This window comes from Diceros bicornis, chromosome 15, assembly GCF_020826845.1.
Source record: "Diceros bicornis minor isolate mBicDic1 chromosome 15, mDicBic1.mat.cur, whole genome shotgun sequence".
Lineage (NCBI taxonomy): Eukaryota > Metazoa > Chordata > Mammalia > Perissodactyla > Rhinocerotidae > Diceros > Diceros bicornis.
This window is the reverse complement of record NC_080754.1, coordinates 25,011,066-25,026,478: the sequence shown is the minus strand read 5'-3', so window position 1 is coordinate 25,026,478 and position 15,413 is coordinate 25,011,066. Positions and strand designations below refer to the sequence as shown.

The following is a 15,413-nucleotide window of genomic DNA, read 5'->3' as shown; positions in this document are numbered from 1 at the left end:
GCAGGAGAAACGAGGAAGGAGAGTTATGGTGACAGAGAAGGACTGATGAGGAAAACATAAAAACAAGAATAGTGTATGCCATCAAAGGAAGAGAAAGCCTCAAAAGGGAAAGGACAGGCATGTTTAACAGGCCACCTCCCACATCACTATGTATGTTCAAATCCTGCCTCTCTCACTTATTAGTTACATGTCGTGTCAAAAGTTTTATTCTCTGTCTTAGTTTCATTATCTGTAAAATGGTGATAGTATAATCTACCTCACAGGGATATTTTGAGGATTAAGTGAGAAAATGTATGCAGAATACTTAGCACAGTATCTGGCACATATAAGAAGTGATAGATGTAATCAATGACTTTTAAGGGGACAGTAGAATGATAAGAGCAGAAAAATCTGCAAGGGGTTAAAGAAGAACTGAGCATTGAACAAAGACAATAGGCATGGAGAACTTGCTAGAGATTCTTTGCCCCCAAATATAGAGAGATCACAGAAGAGGCAAGGGGGTGAAGTAAAGCTTTGCTTACGTTTGCTCTATACTGACCAAGGGTTGTCATTGTTATTGTTGTCATGGAAGCCTATTTAATTAGAGTTGGGCCATCTTTCCATTTACACGAGGCCATCTGAGTGTTCTAAATAGAAATCAAACAATTGCAGAACAACTAAAAGATCCTGTCAAAATATATGCAGACAGTAAAATGGTACAGCCTCTGTGGAAAACAGTATGGTGGTTCCTCAGAAAATTAAAAAAAGAATTACCATCTGGTCCAGCAATCCGCCTTCTGGGTATACACCCAAAAGAATCAAAAGCGGGAAGTTGAACAGATATCTGCACACCCATGTTCACAGCAGCTTTATTCACAATAGCCAAAAGGTGGAAACAACCCAAATGTTCATCAACAGATGAATGGATAAATAAGATTTAGTATATCCATACAATGGAATATTATTCAGCCTTAAAAAGGAAGGGAATTCTGACATATTTTACAATATGGATGAAGCTTGAGGACATTACACTAAGTGAAATCAACCAGGCACAAAATGACAAATACTGTATGATTCCACTTATATGAGGTACCTAGAGTAGTCAAATTCATAGAGAAAGAAGGCAAAACAATGGTTGCCAGGAGGCGGAGGAAGGGAGTAATGGGAAGTTATTGTTTAATGGGTACAGTTGCAGTTGGGGAAGATGAAAAAGTTCTGGAGATGGATGGTGGTGATGGTTGCACAACAACGTGAATGTACTTAATGCCACTGAATTGTACACTTAAAAATGAATAGGATGGTAGGTTTTATGTTATGTATATTTTACTACCAAAAACCATATATATATATATATATGCAGACAATATGAGCAAAATAAGGCACTGCCCTTTGCTAGATAAAATGGATTGAAAAGTTATCAGAAACAATCAACTTGTAACAGTAACTCTTTTTAAATTATGAAATATTTCATACATAAAAAATAAAATGCATAATGTAAATATAGGCATAAAAATAATGAAATCTCGGCAGCCACGATCCAGCTTAAAACGTAGAACATCACTAACAGTGTTGAGACCCCTGTTGTATCTCCCTGATCACATCCCTCTCCCCCCCCAACCACGGAAAACTGCCATTCTGAATTTGTGTTTATCATCCCTTGCTCTTTATTATAATATTAGGACATATATATATATAACCCTAAACAATATATTGCCTTTCCATCCGGCATTGTGAGATTCACCATGGTGATGTCTGTAGCATACTCCTGGAGAACTGTGCTATCTTCTCAATGAATTGAAGCTTGTCATTAGGTGGTGACTCTCTTTATTCCTAACAAGATATTTTGCCTTAAAGTCTTTTTTGTCTGGTATTATTAACATGTCCACATCAACTTTCTTTTGGTTATTATTTGCCTATTGATCCATATAGGCTTTTGCCTTCAGTCTTTCTATGTCCTATGTCTTTTCAGATGTACTTATACCTGGATTTTTCAAAAATCTTGTCTGATAATTTCTGTATTTTAACCATCACATTTAAGACCGTTTCTTCTTGTGATTACTGATATACATGGATTCTTTTCTATCATGTTATTTATCCACTTTTCCTATGCTTCCCCCACTCCTTTCTTGACTTCTTTTGGACTGATCAAGTTTGTTGTTGTTGTTTTTAATTCCTTTTCTCCTCTCTACTGGTTTGGTGGTTATATTACTTTTATACTAATTATCTTTGAAATTTTGCTATGCATATTTGCATACTTGACTTTTTACAAAGTCTCAAATTAATCAATATCTTTATCCACATTTTCCTGGAAATGAAAGAACATAACGTAAAAGATAATGGAGTACCACCAACCTTCCACCACTTTAATTTCTTATTTTGGGATTTCCCAACAGGCTGGGGGTATAAATGTAAAACTTAGCCTAGCTTGTGGCTACGAACTCTGTGGGAGACTGTCTCGCCCCCCACAAGGAGCAACAATGGAGACAGATCTCTGTGCTGCTTCCCCTGCCAGTAGGCAGATATTTTCAGTTCCACACTTTCACCCTGAGGGTGTGTAGACCTTGGAGGGTCTCAGGTTCATGGGGTAAGAGAGTCCTTCAGTTCAACTGTTTACTTTTTGTGAGCCCAAGACCTGGTCTTTTCACAACTTGCCTGGCCGTTGGTCTGAAAGGTTCATGTTCCTGGCATCTACCTTTGTCCCCTAATATCTTCATTTGCTCACCACCTTGGTTTCTGCTTTATTCACTTTATTTGGCATTTGAAGATTTCCCTTACATTCTTGCAAGCTTAGCAAGGCAATTTGAAAGGTATTTTTGCTAGGATTTGTCTAGTATCTAGGTGTTTTGAAGAGGGAGGGCTTTTCAGAATATCTAATCTCTCTTTCTCTACCAAAAGCAGACAAAATCTTTTAATCTGCTGTTTGTGCATAGGGTATATCATTTATGGATTTCATGTTTTGTTTCAATTTGTTCTGGAACTTTCTGAATGAACTGTACAAGTTTTCTCTTTTAAAATTAGAGTAGATAAGTACATACAGATGTAAAGAAAGATGCTCATCAAATGTTTGTTTAACAACTATTTTTATTTGGAAATAACCTAATGTCAGATAATAAAGGATTCACAGAGTAAATTTTGCTACAACTCTTATTTGGCCAATGAGAGTCGTGTGACATGGAAGATGTTCATGATATGCTGTTGAGAAAATAAGCTGTTTTGTATGACTCCATTTTTATTTGTACAAATATATATTTACATTGAAAAAATTCTGAAAGGAGACATGCAATATTTTGGGGTGACATCATTAGGGGATATTTTTGCTTGCTTCTTGTTGATCTCTACTTTTTTAATGAACAAATAGTGTGTGTTTTTTTATGTAACGGACAGAATTATTTACAACAACAAAAAGCAAGGATTAGTAAACCACTTTGTAACCTTGGAGTTGTGTAACAATAAAATGCATCTATCTTGGGGGACAGTGAACTCCCCAATATTGAGAATGTCAAACAGAGGCTGGGTGACCTCCTGTCCAGGATTCCTGTCATTTTATGATTCAAAGATTCTCATTTTATTTTTTTCCCTGCCAATAGGTCAAACAATCAATGCCTCAGACATATAAGCCACTATGCATCCCCCCGGAGCTGCCGGAATTGCTGAAGGAATTTACCAAAGCTGCCATCAGGACCCAGCCGCAGGATCTGATCCAGTGGGCTGCCGAGTACGTACTCCTTTCTCATCTCCAGCCCCTGCTTCCCATTGGAGGTGGGAGGTGGGAGGTGCAGGAGGGAAGGTCTTGGGAACTGTGAGGAGGTTGTCATGGCTGCAGCCTGGGAGTCGGGACTGATTAGCATAATCTTTGTGATGTTCTGCTCTCGCCTTGCTTAGGTGCTTTAAAATCCACACCTAAATACATCAATCTGGGCGAGGATGGGTTGCCCTCCCCTAAGCCAACCAGACTGAGCAATAGGACGCCAGAGCAATAGGCAAAGTGTCCCGGGCAATCAGCAAGAGTTAGATTACCACATTACATCAGCACATGCACACTCCACCCGGTCCCTGCATCCCGGCCCCTGTCCCAGTGGACAGAAGAGTTTGGAATCCCGCTGGAGCTGCGCCTGCCTTCCCCTGGTGTCAACCAGGGCCTCGTTCTCCGGTCTCACCACGAGATGGCAGCAGTGCACCTGGAGGAGCGACGCGACGAGCCCGCGGGGCGGATTGCGTGGGATCAGTCCAAGCGGGGTCACTCTTGGGTTTACTCCTTTAATGAGACACCTTCCTCCACTGCTGTTAAAACTCAATCTTGCGCGCAACCAGAGACACTTTGTGTCTTATCTTTGGGGAAATTATTTTCCTTAGTGTTTCTTTGAACTGATGTGTTCCCTCAACATAACCATGTCCACAGAGTACACACTGCATTCTGGAAAAAGGAGGCAAAACGGAGCCAGGAGGGCAGGAAGAGCAGGGGCGGGGCTGAAAACAGTGTGGCCCACACAGGTGCCCTCTTACAGAAGAGACCTCCAGAGGCTGCTCAATGGGAGGAGCTTACACAATAGCTGCCGGCCCAGACTGAAACAGCTTTACACAGAAAACCTCTCAGCTATGCAATTGCCTCTTAGACAAACGTGCCTGCCTGAAACGGGGGAACTGGACTTGAGGCAGGAGCCGGGAGCTAACTAGACGTCCCGGACCGTTTTCAGGCTATTTTAACTGTTTGATGATGACCTCTTTAGAAGCATTTCAGTGAGAAAGGGGGTAAGAGAGGCTGTAGAGCGGAGCCCGTGGGTTGGGGGAAGGGAGAATGTCCTCAGCATGGGGTTGAGTAGGTGCGTGGAGCAGGTGGTGAGAAGAAGATGTGGACACCTTTGAGAAGGCACAAAATGTAATCTAAGAAGAGACTTACAGAGTCTCTGAGCCACTGAGCTCATGCTCCTGGGTTGGGCGAGGATGAAGCTCTCACAAATGGACAGAAAATAAGCCAGTGGTGCTCATAAAAAGAGACATCAGTGGGGTTGGTAATAATGAGCTCTGTTTAGTTTTCTATTCTAAATCTTATATACTACCTCTAAGACTGAACTTTAGCATCCAAAGAGTAATTTCTTTTGGCATGCTCAGACTTTGTTTTATACTATACAATAGTTTAAAACCCCATTTCATTGTTCTTGTGTGCTGTTTTATGGTACAAAAGATGACATTTCTCGTTATTGTCCCTGACATTTATGAGCGAAAACGCTCCACTGCTGTAGCCTGCTTGCTCCCATATTATATCATGTGCTATAAATTTTTTAGATATCCGTAAAGAATCAGTTTGTAGTTTAACTACAGTGAAAAAGGAGAGCATGACCTAGGAGGACTCTCCATCTATTCAGACATGAAAAGCATTTATCAGATGGTTTAATGTGACTTACAAACCTGCAATATTTTATAAGAACTCCACAAAGTATTTCCAAGACAAAATATGTATTTAATTCATTGCAAGTGAGAATTTCCCTACATATGTGCCGTGAATGAAGAAACCACCTAGCAGACAACAGCAGGACAGAAGCTTATGGGTGGTGGTGGGTACATGTGACAACACAAATCTGTAATTTATGTGAATAACCATAGAATGTTCACTGCAAATGAAGCTGAATAGCCCAGAGAGGACTAAATTCGTGACCACAGCCTCATTTCCACGTTCTCCAACCAACTCCACTAAAAAGTCCAAAGACATAGCTGCTGAGCGTCACTCTTTATCCACGGAGTCACTTCTGTTGGATGAGGTCTCAAGCCTGGTTCTGTAGCCTGAGGCCACACCCTGCTCCTATTGTCACCCTGAACCCACATCCGCCCCCACACTGATCTGTCTATGGAGATTGCTCATGCACATTATTAGGTGGCCTGAAAGTTTTGCTTCTGCCCCCCCTGCTGATGACCTCCCGGGGTGCCTGGAAGGTGTTTTATTCCTGGTAGTTTAGCTCTGCTTTGCATTGTGGCTTAGAGATAGGCAGTGGTTTACCCCCTCATTGTAGAGCTTGACCCTGAAATGGGCTTTCACAAAATTCCCTCTGTATTCTTTTCATGCTACCTGGATCTGGAGAAAGTACTGAAAAATAAAGCAGAGAGGGGCAGGGGCATGTGAGCCAGGGATAGTCAATAACAGGCTTTGGATGGAGACAGACCCTTGCCTATAGCATGGGTGCCCTACATGTCAACTGCTCACATCCATTCCCAGGCAGCCCCTTTTCCTCTTACGCCGGTCCTGAATCAGGACTCAGTATTGTTGTCACATTGCAACAGAACAAAGTCCACTCCACAAAGCATTGATGAGCAGGCAGATTTTACTGAAATTTTTGAGGGAAGACAGAGGAGGATTTTACTTCACACACCCCATATAAGATTGTCTCAAACCCTTCTTTGGTTTGTCTTCTCGCCTGAGCCTCCCTTAGTGCCCTGCCAATCTTCTCTCCCTTTCCCCTTGAAGCCCAAGCCTCGCTCCCTCCAGCAGGAAACCCTTCCTGGCTCGCCTGGAATAGGGCACCTCTGTCTCCTCCCCTTTCTTACAAAAGTCACTTTAGTTCTCTTCCAACTTCTTTCCAACATCACATATCGCCACCTGCTACCTAACACCAACTGTAAGTGTGTCAATAGCCATTGTACTGAGCATAAAGATTTTGTTTATGCTTGAAAAAAAGATTCTCTAGGTACTAGGATTCTTCCTCTATAAAAGAGTGGAGGATTTAAAATAGCAGTGATTTGTTTTTCTCTGCCCTATTATATACATATGTATAATACATATATTATACATATATATACAGACATATATATATCTCCTATGATACATATGTCTATATGTGTATGTATGTATGTGTGTGTATATGTGTGTGTGTGCATACGTCTGTATATAAAACACTTAGGAGGGATGGCTGGAAAAAAACCCAGATCCGATATAGCTTCAGGGAATTCCATATCAAACTTTTGTCGGATATTCCTCATCCCTAGAGAGGAACAAATGTTTTATTCCCTAAGCGTTCTCTATACCTTGGGTGAAAAGTAACACATGTAGGCTTTTCCCGTACATACATGAACTAAACACAGTGTCTGGCATATAGAAGCCACTTAACAAATGTTCTTTCCTCCACCTCCTTCCCTGAAAAAAAAGGGGAGGGGATTCCCAAAGCAGCCAGAGGCCACCGGAGTATAGGATACTCCCCTCACCCCCTAACTTTTTTTCTTGTAGTTATTTTGCAGCTATATCCCAGGGAGAGATTCCTCCAGTGAGAGAGCGGTCTGAGCGAGTCGCTTTGTCTAACTGGGCAGAGCTTACACCTGAGCTGTTGAAGATCCTGCATTCTCGGGTAAGGCCGAACTGCAGCATCAAGGGGGTAACTCAGGGACAGTGTGGAGGCTGGGTGGGTACAGACAAGAGCCCACCATCCCCCTGCCAGTCAGCTTGCCACTCAGCATCATCCTCAAGTTCACTAAACCATGCCTTGAAAGTAGATCTTCCCTTGGAGAAACAAGAATGCTATTGAAATAGGTTGTAAACTGAGTTCTCAGTGGGGTCATCCAGGTATCCCTGAAGCTGGCCAAATGTCCAGGGGCTCAATGTGATGCTAATCCCTTCCCTCCAGAAAGTGCAGGTCCACAGTCCCTTGACAATGTCTCTCTCACTGATCAAGTCATAATATGATGCCCATCACAGTTTGGAGAGGGGCATATTGTAGTTCCCCAGTTATCCAAGGTGGAGACATAGCCTAGCTTTGAGGGAAAACTGGCTGTCTTGACAGCCACATTATCCTGGGAGCTGCCTGGTGAATGGATGAAGAGAGTCTGATTTGAAAAAGCTTGTGGTTTGTCCTATTCCCAGGAAATAGCACCACCAAACTCCATTTTAGGATCCAGGACAGAGATATATGGGATGATTCAAGACTAATTTAGCCAACTACCTTGGTCCCAGAGGCTTAGCGTTTCACTGGGATCAGAGGGTCAGGGAAGGTGTAATAGAGCTTCATGGGACATCTGTACCCTTGTCTCATTGTTGGCCAACAATGGCCATTCATTCCTTTCTCCTTTTAACCACCAAGCTCCTTGTGTAGTGGACATGGCAGAGACCTGAGGTGCCTGAATCAAGCACCATTAGGCACCTAGGCCATAGACCCCATATTATTCCTGCGACAGCATGAGGTCTAGTGCAAATCCAGAAGCTGGAGACTTAACATCTAGTTCTAGTTTCACTACTAATTAGTGGTCTCAGACAAGTCCTTTGCCTCTTGGTTTCATATTCAGGCTGCCCTATCTGCCTTATAGGGACAACCTAGGGATGAAACAGCAGATAATAAAAGCATCAGAAAAAAATTTAAAAAGTAATATAAATGCGTATTTTCCCTATAATTCTGACATCTGAAGTTAAAAATGATTAAATTGTATCTCAGATATTCTTAGCCAGGCTGAATATTGCTCTACCCTTGCAAAGAGAACCACCAAACAGAGGCCCCTTTTACTCCCGGCCATTCCCCCCGACCCCCACCCCCCACCCCTTGCTGTGTGCTGGGAGGACACGAGGCCTTGCCTGGGCAGGTGTTTCTTGGTGCATTCTCTGTCTTGTGTCTGTCCCCTGCCCTGCAGGTTGCTGGCAGACTGATCATCAATGCAGATGAGCTGGCCCAGATGTGGAAGGTGCTGAGTCTCCCAACAGATCTGTTTAATAGCGTGATGAATGTGGGCCGCTTCACGGAGGAGATTGAGTGGCTGAAGTTTCTAGCCCTTGCTTGCAGCTCTCTTGGAGTCGTAAGTCAGCTTTAATGCTTTTTGTCCTTAAGGGAAGATCTCTCCCTGGGCCTGAAAGGGCAGTACATCTCTACACACAGCCAACTCTCCAGGGCTGATGAGCATGCCTCTTCTTGTCTCCTCTTTTTCTCTGAATTAGGCCATTTCTTTGCTCATCAGCCAGGGCAGGGGTTGGGAGGAGAGAGAGAGGAAAACTGTCATCAGGCTCTGGGGAGAGGTTAACCAAAATACGGCTTTTGGATTATTTATGAATTTCAGTCACTGCACTCAGATTTATTTCCATCACCACTCCACTTCCTCCATTCATATTCCTAAAGATAACCAAGAGCCAGCTGTAGAATAAGATTTGCTTATACTTGGGTTCCAGACACCCAGAAGATACACCAATAGAGTCTTTTAAAGAGAGGTACAGCTTTATAGAAAACCACTATTTGATAAGCATAATTGGATACAAAATCAGAGATAAGAGAGCAGGAAAGGAGAGATGAGGCTATTTCTAGACTTGTAGTCATGACGTCACCACGGATGCAGGAGGTTCATACAAATTCAAGCCTTTTCCAAATTCAACTTGGTTGCTAATTGGAAAAGCCATTTTTCTGTTTTAAATAGAAAGATACTGCAACCAGTTTATATATATTTAAAAGCTTTAGGTATCATCTTATATGTGGACTCACTCTTGTTAAACACTGTTATAATAACTTAAATGAAAATGAATCAGAAACATGGTTTTTAAAAAATCCATGAAATACATACGGGTTTAAAAGTTAATGAGAAAATTATTGCCTCTGCCAAAACCAAATGATATGAAAAGGTAGTTTGAATCATTCAGCGTATCTAAACACGATCTTGTTCTTTCTCCCAGAATGTGCTTGGAATGCATATTTGACATTTTTGTTTCTGCGAAAAGTTACCAAAAATACTGCAGTTCAACTTTTCCTATGGGTTTCCCCCTGCGGCTTTCATCATAATCATTTCTTTAGAGAGGAGAGGAGAGGCCATTCATGGTTTTTTTTTTTCTTCTTTGCTGTCCTTTATAGCAACATTATATAGTGAATAAATTACTCTCCTCCAAAGAGGAGAGGACAATGCAGCAGTGGCAGATGAGTTGCCAATCAGCATATCACACTTCTGTGGAAATAGCTTCAAGGATTGGGGGAAATCACAGAAGGGAAAATTTAAAAATGACACATTTTATTAAATTCTCATAGGGTCACAAATTTATTCACACCACATTCAGAGATGTTGGGGGAGACGGGGAAATGTACTTTATTTTATCTATCATTAATTCTGATCTTCCTGATCTACTCCACCCACGGGTGGAGTAAGAAAATTAGCAGATTCAATACAATCCGGGAATTTTCGTCTAATGCAATAACTGGGGCAGTTTTAAGGTAAATTGCCCAGTCTCTCGGATTTCTCCTCACTGCTCCTTTTTTCAAGATGGCGGTTGAGTGTATAAGGAAAGGGGTGACTCTGGGACCTAAAATAAGGGGTTCCCCACATCCCTTGATGCCCTCTGGCACCTCTGATCTCCATGGAAATACTCATCTGTGGGGTCACTAGCTGCTTGCAGCTGAAGCTTCTGGTCTCTTCTCTCTCACAGCGTAGTGGTCCCTCACCAGTTCATCTCCATTCTCACTGGTGCTCAGGGCTTCCTGGAATCTCTTCCAGCTTGTCCTCATCTGCTCCCTGGCTTCAGTGGATCACTTCACAGCCCCTCACCACCTTGTGAGATGTCTGAGTCCTTTCCTTGTCCACATACCACACAGTAACCAAGAGTGACTTTGGAAAACCCAATTCCAACCCCCCCTCTGCTTAGCCCATTGTGCGGCTGCTAGTTTTACTTTGACGTGGCTGCCTCCCAAATTGGGGAGGGGAAACCAGGAGGTGCATTGTATCTTTCTACCTCCCTGTTAGAATGAGGAGGATAGATTAGACGTTTCATGAGGTTCTTTCATCTCTAACGTTCTATGATTCTATTCCCTCTTCTCTGCTTCCACTGAAACACCCTCAGGCCTGGCTCTGGATAACAGTGGACCCCTCCAATTCTGAGAGGTCCTCAGGTGTCTGACTTTGCCCCTCATCATCCGTATGTCAAGAAACACCTAGAGGGGAAGTCAACCTGAAGGGCTAGTCTGTAAATAAAGGGAGCCCTGTGAATCCAGGAACCAATCCCGTTATACCCATTTGTTTCATGTTGGACTGTTGCTGGGAACTTAAATGTGGTCAGGGTGTCACCATCTGGAGGATGGTTTGCATTCTAGTTAACCTGTATATCCTTAGAGGTAGGCCCAGAAATTCCATCCTTTCTTTGCCAACTCACCAGCCTGCCATGATCTCTGTGCCACTTAGAAAATCCAGTTCCCTCCTTATAGAAGAGTCTAATGGCAGGAATTTAGGTAGCAGGTACATTTACTCCAGTCCTGAGCTCTCTGAGTCTACACACGTGCTTCAAAATGCTACAATATGCAGACCTGTGTTCCTCTTCCCTTTCAGCACTGCTTCTTCTAGAATAGCCTACACCACCTCCTATTCTACTGAGACCGATTATATAAAAGAAGAGATCATGTAATTGTGTTCACTGGAAGGATGATGTATTTTGTTAGCAAATAATTCACTCTCTGAGCCATTCACCTCTGAGTTTGAAAACAAGGCTCATAAGATGCTGAAAGGCTATCTCTACGAAGTGGATCCCCATCTGACCAAAAAATCTTGTACAACAGAATGCAGATCTCTGTTTACTTTAGATTTATTTAAGTTTATCAAAAAGCTCCAGTCCAGAGAGTTCTTTATCCGTTCATCCATTTACTAAATCTTTTAAAATATTTTAAAATCTGATGAGGGCAATAGAATTTAGAGGTTTGTGGTTTGAATGGTCAATAAAAGATATTTGGGTAGAAAGCACTTATATAGGTTTGCCAGGGCTGCCATAACCAAGTTCTATAGACTGGGTGGCTTAAACAACAGAAATGTATTTTCTCACAGTTCTGGAGCCTGGAAGTCTGAGATCCAGGTGTCTGAGGCCTCTTTCATTGGCTTGCAAATGGCTGTCGTCTCCCCCTTTCTTCACATGGTTGTCCCTTTGTGCGTGCATGTGTCTGCTGTCTCTCTCTCTGTCCTAATCTCCTCTTCTTATAAGGACACCAGACCTCTTGGATTAGGGCCCGTTCTAATGACTTCATTTTAATTTAATCACCTCTTTAAAGGCCCTATCTCCAAATACAGCCACATTCTGAGGTACCGGGGGTTAGGGCTTCAACATATGAATTTTGGGTAGGCATAATTCAGCCCATAACAGCACCCCTCTTCCTGAGACTACAGGAAGAGAACAAGAGAACAGAGGCAATAGGGGAGTAGGTTGTTTTAAAGAGAAGCAGAAGGGATGAGCTGTGGATGGAAATTATAAAGTTCAGTGCACACATGCTTGCAGATCTACCCCAAACCACTGTCATGCTGCCCTCATCTCATGGGCACGCCCTCCCGTCGTCACTGACGGCCTCTTACCCAGCCTCCTGTGTGCCTGCCCGCCCACCCTCCTTCGTGGAAGCCTGGCCCACTGCCTCCTACAGTGCTTCACAGTGACTTCTAGGAGAGACTCCCAAGGGCAGGAGAGAGTAAGTGAAAGTGGCCTGCTGCAAACCCCAAATTTCTTTGACATCACGCAGTTTATCATTTTAAAATTCATGTACATTGAAGATACTATTTCATAAAATAGCAATGTTTGTCAATGTAAAGGAACAAAATTTAAACATTAAATCAATGAAAATTAACAATTCGTGCAAATGTCCAAATTACTTGCCATCAGGTAAAACTGTCACTCCAGGAAGATGGGCCAAGTTTATTCGGCATCCTCATGTACCTCCCAACACACAGACTCACACCCCTGGGCAACACACACCACAGTTAAAGAAGCACCATCTAGACATCCATTACATTCAGGGAGAGGAAGGAAGCAGAACAGCAAACGGCAACTGCAAAGGAAGAACAGTGCAGGCCAGCCACTTGGGGACCTAGAGCAGCTCCTTGTTCAATCCCCCAGTCACGCCCAGTTCACCACTCAGGGCTCATCTTTCACTGATCCCTGGAGATGTGTAAGGAGAATCTGCACCTCATCTGTTTTAGTTAACCACCAAGATATATGGCAATATCTTTGCTAATTCAGAGCTAAACAATCTTTTCTTTGAGTCATTTCTTTCCTTTATTCCATCATTTCACAATTTTCACTTGTGAAATTTACTCAAAGGGTAGGTTTACTTAAGGACACAGGTAAGTACAACTCAGTTCTGAACATGATCCTTTAATGTTCAAGTTTCCTTGTAAGGAGTGTTTGCTTCTGTAGCAACCTTTCCATTAAAAGTTCTGGCATTCATCGTCTACTAATGTTTCCACAGAAACTGCAATGTTAGTGTTATGTCATAGAAAGTACTAGGCGGTTCTAATTAGATGGATCCACATGTTTTAGAAGAACTGGCTTTATCATGATGTTCAGTGTCACTTTCCTTCATCTGGGACTCCTATCTTCCCAGTGATATTACCCTTCTCTTATCCCCTTCCCCTGTCCTGTGGCATTGCTCCAAGCATCTGCTGGAGTGTATAAGCTAGACTAATTACCTCAGCCCTTCAGAGATAAGATGTGAGAGCAACAAGAATAAGAAATAATTCTAATTTTATAGAATGTAAAATCAAATGCCCCTCCTTTAGTGAGGTTATTCTGATTAAAGTAATAAATATGTTCAAGTATTCAGCAGTTTATAAACTTAATTCCTGAGAGTCTCCCTCCAACAAAGAAAGGAAAAGAAAAGGAGAGACAGATACCCAGTAGATACTCAATATTTTTTAGATTGAAGTAAATGACATTTGGGCGTAAAAAATTCAAGCTTTTCAGAATATTACATCGTTCCCACTTGATTTTATGAGAGCAAAAATTTTGTTTCCTTTCTTGTACCTAAACTGATCTTCAGAATCTAGTCTGGAATAGTGACTTTCTCCTCATTTAACCTTCCGGCTTTATAGACCATCGCCAAGACTCTCAAGATAGTGTGCGAAGTTTTATCATGTGACCGTGATGGCGGGCCTCCCCGGATCCCTTTTAGCACCTTCCAGTTTCTCTACACGTATATCGCCGAGGTGGACGGGGAGATCTCTGCATCACACGTCAGCCGCATGCTGAACTACATTGAACAGGAAGTGTAAGTAAACTTTTGCCAATTGGGGGTGAAAGAATATGGGGAAAACAAATCCAGCAGGCCAAGATATAGTGAGGCTGCTATGTTATACTCTTCTGGGAACAGAGAAATATTGTGAAGAGCAAGAAACAAGAATCCGAAAGAGAAGGAAAAGAAGGTTATGATTTTAGAGTGCTACCGAGACCAGCAGCAGCACCTGAGAACATGTTAGAAATGTGATTTCTCAGGCTGCAGCCTGAACCAACCGCATCAGAAACCCTGGGGTGGGGCCCAGACATCTGTGTCTTAGCAAGCCCTCCAGGTGACTGGTGCACGCTCAGCTCTGACCTGAGTGGAGGAGGAGAAGCGGGCAGTCAAGGGTTCAGAGAAAGAGAGGGTGATGAGGGCAAGAGCCACAGCAGAATTAATTTGGAGTGAGAGAGTTGTTTATATATTGTCTTCCTTAAGATCCATTGTTAAATGAACTTACGCCAGATGTATGTTTTTCCCAAACAGAATTGGTCCTGATGGTTTAATCAAGGTGAATGACTTTACCCAAAACCCCAGGGTTCGGCTGGAGTAAAAGCACAATTTGGGCAATTTTAAAGGAAGATACAGAGATGACTGTGCTTCAGAACGACTGACCCCCAAACACCATCCAATGTCAATTTTCTTGTACAACTGGTACACAGTAATAAACAATTAGGCAAACATATGAAATCAGAAATGTGTGGAATTAAGATGTAAAATCGTTGGAACGAAACAGCTGTATTAACAGAAGATTAGCATTTTTCCCACATGGACGTTGAATAAAAGTGGCTGACAAAGCGTGAAGAGAAAATGCATCTCAAACCAAAGCCAGACTGTCAGATTTTCAAAGGAAAAACGTTAACCAGACACAGTTTTGATGTTTAGTGATTGTTAGGCATAACTTAGATGAGTATCTTTTACATGGTCAATCCACATTTTTACCAGTTTATTTCTCCATTTGTTGGCACGATGCTAGTCATTTATTCATTGCCTCACTCACCAATATTTACTGAGGTTAGCTGTATGCCAGGGATAGGAATGCCTGGGAAAATACAGGACACTCAGTTAAATTTGAATTTTGATAAAGAGATAATGTTTTAGTATTGTTTTGTTTTGTGTTGCTAAACCTGAAAACCCCAGCCAAGAACTATGCTGGCTTCTGGGCATATACAAATAAGTCATATCAAGATTCTGCCCTCGAGGAGCTCACAGTCTAACACTAAAATAAGACATGAGCTTAAGTCACTTTAATACAAGTGGCCCTGAGAGGTACTAATAAAGTGTTTCAGAGGTCAATATTAAAGTGTCAATGTCAACAGATTTTTCTGACACCATATATAGATGTAATGGGACGCTCTTGGGAAAATCCTTTGCATGAGCTTAAGACCTTCTGGCAAGGTCACCGAGAGATTTTTCTTTCTCCCGGGAAGCAGATGAGATTAATAGGCTGTGTGGTTATTGTTCTTAAGGCCAAGT

General features: G+C 42.3%; 1 protein-coding gene across 1 annotated transcript; it reads left to right on the top strand.

Annotated features, from left to right (window-relative positions):
* Positions 1-3,578: 3,578 nt before the first annotated feature.
* On the top strand, positions 3,579-15,204 carry ROPN1 (rhophilin associated tail protein 1). Its single transcript, XM_058555545.1, has 5 exons — positions 3,579-3,694; positions 7,193-7,310; positions 8,581-8,742; positions 13,756-13,931; positions 14,424-15,204. Exons 1-5 carry the CDS (start codon positions 3,579-3,581, stop codon positions 14,488-14,490), a joined length of 639 nt encoding a protein of 212 aa, XP_058411528.1. The 3' UTR covers positions 14,491-15,204.
* Positions 15,205-15,413: the final 209 nt, after the last annotated feature.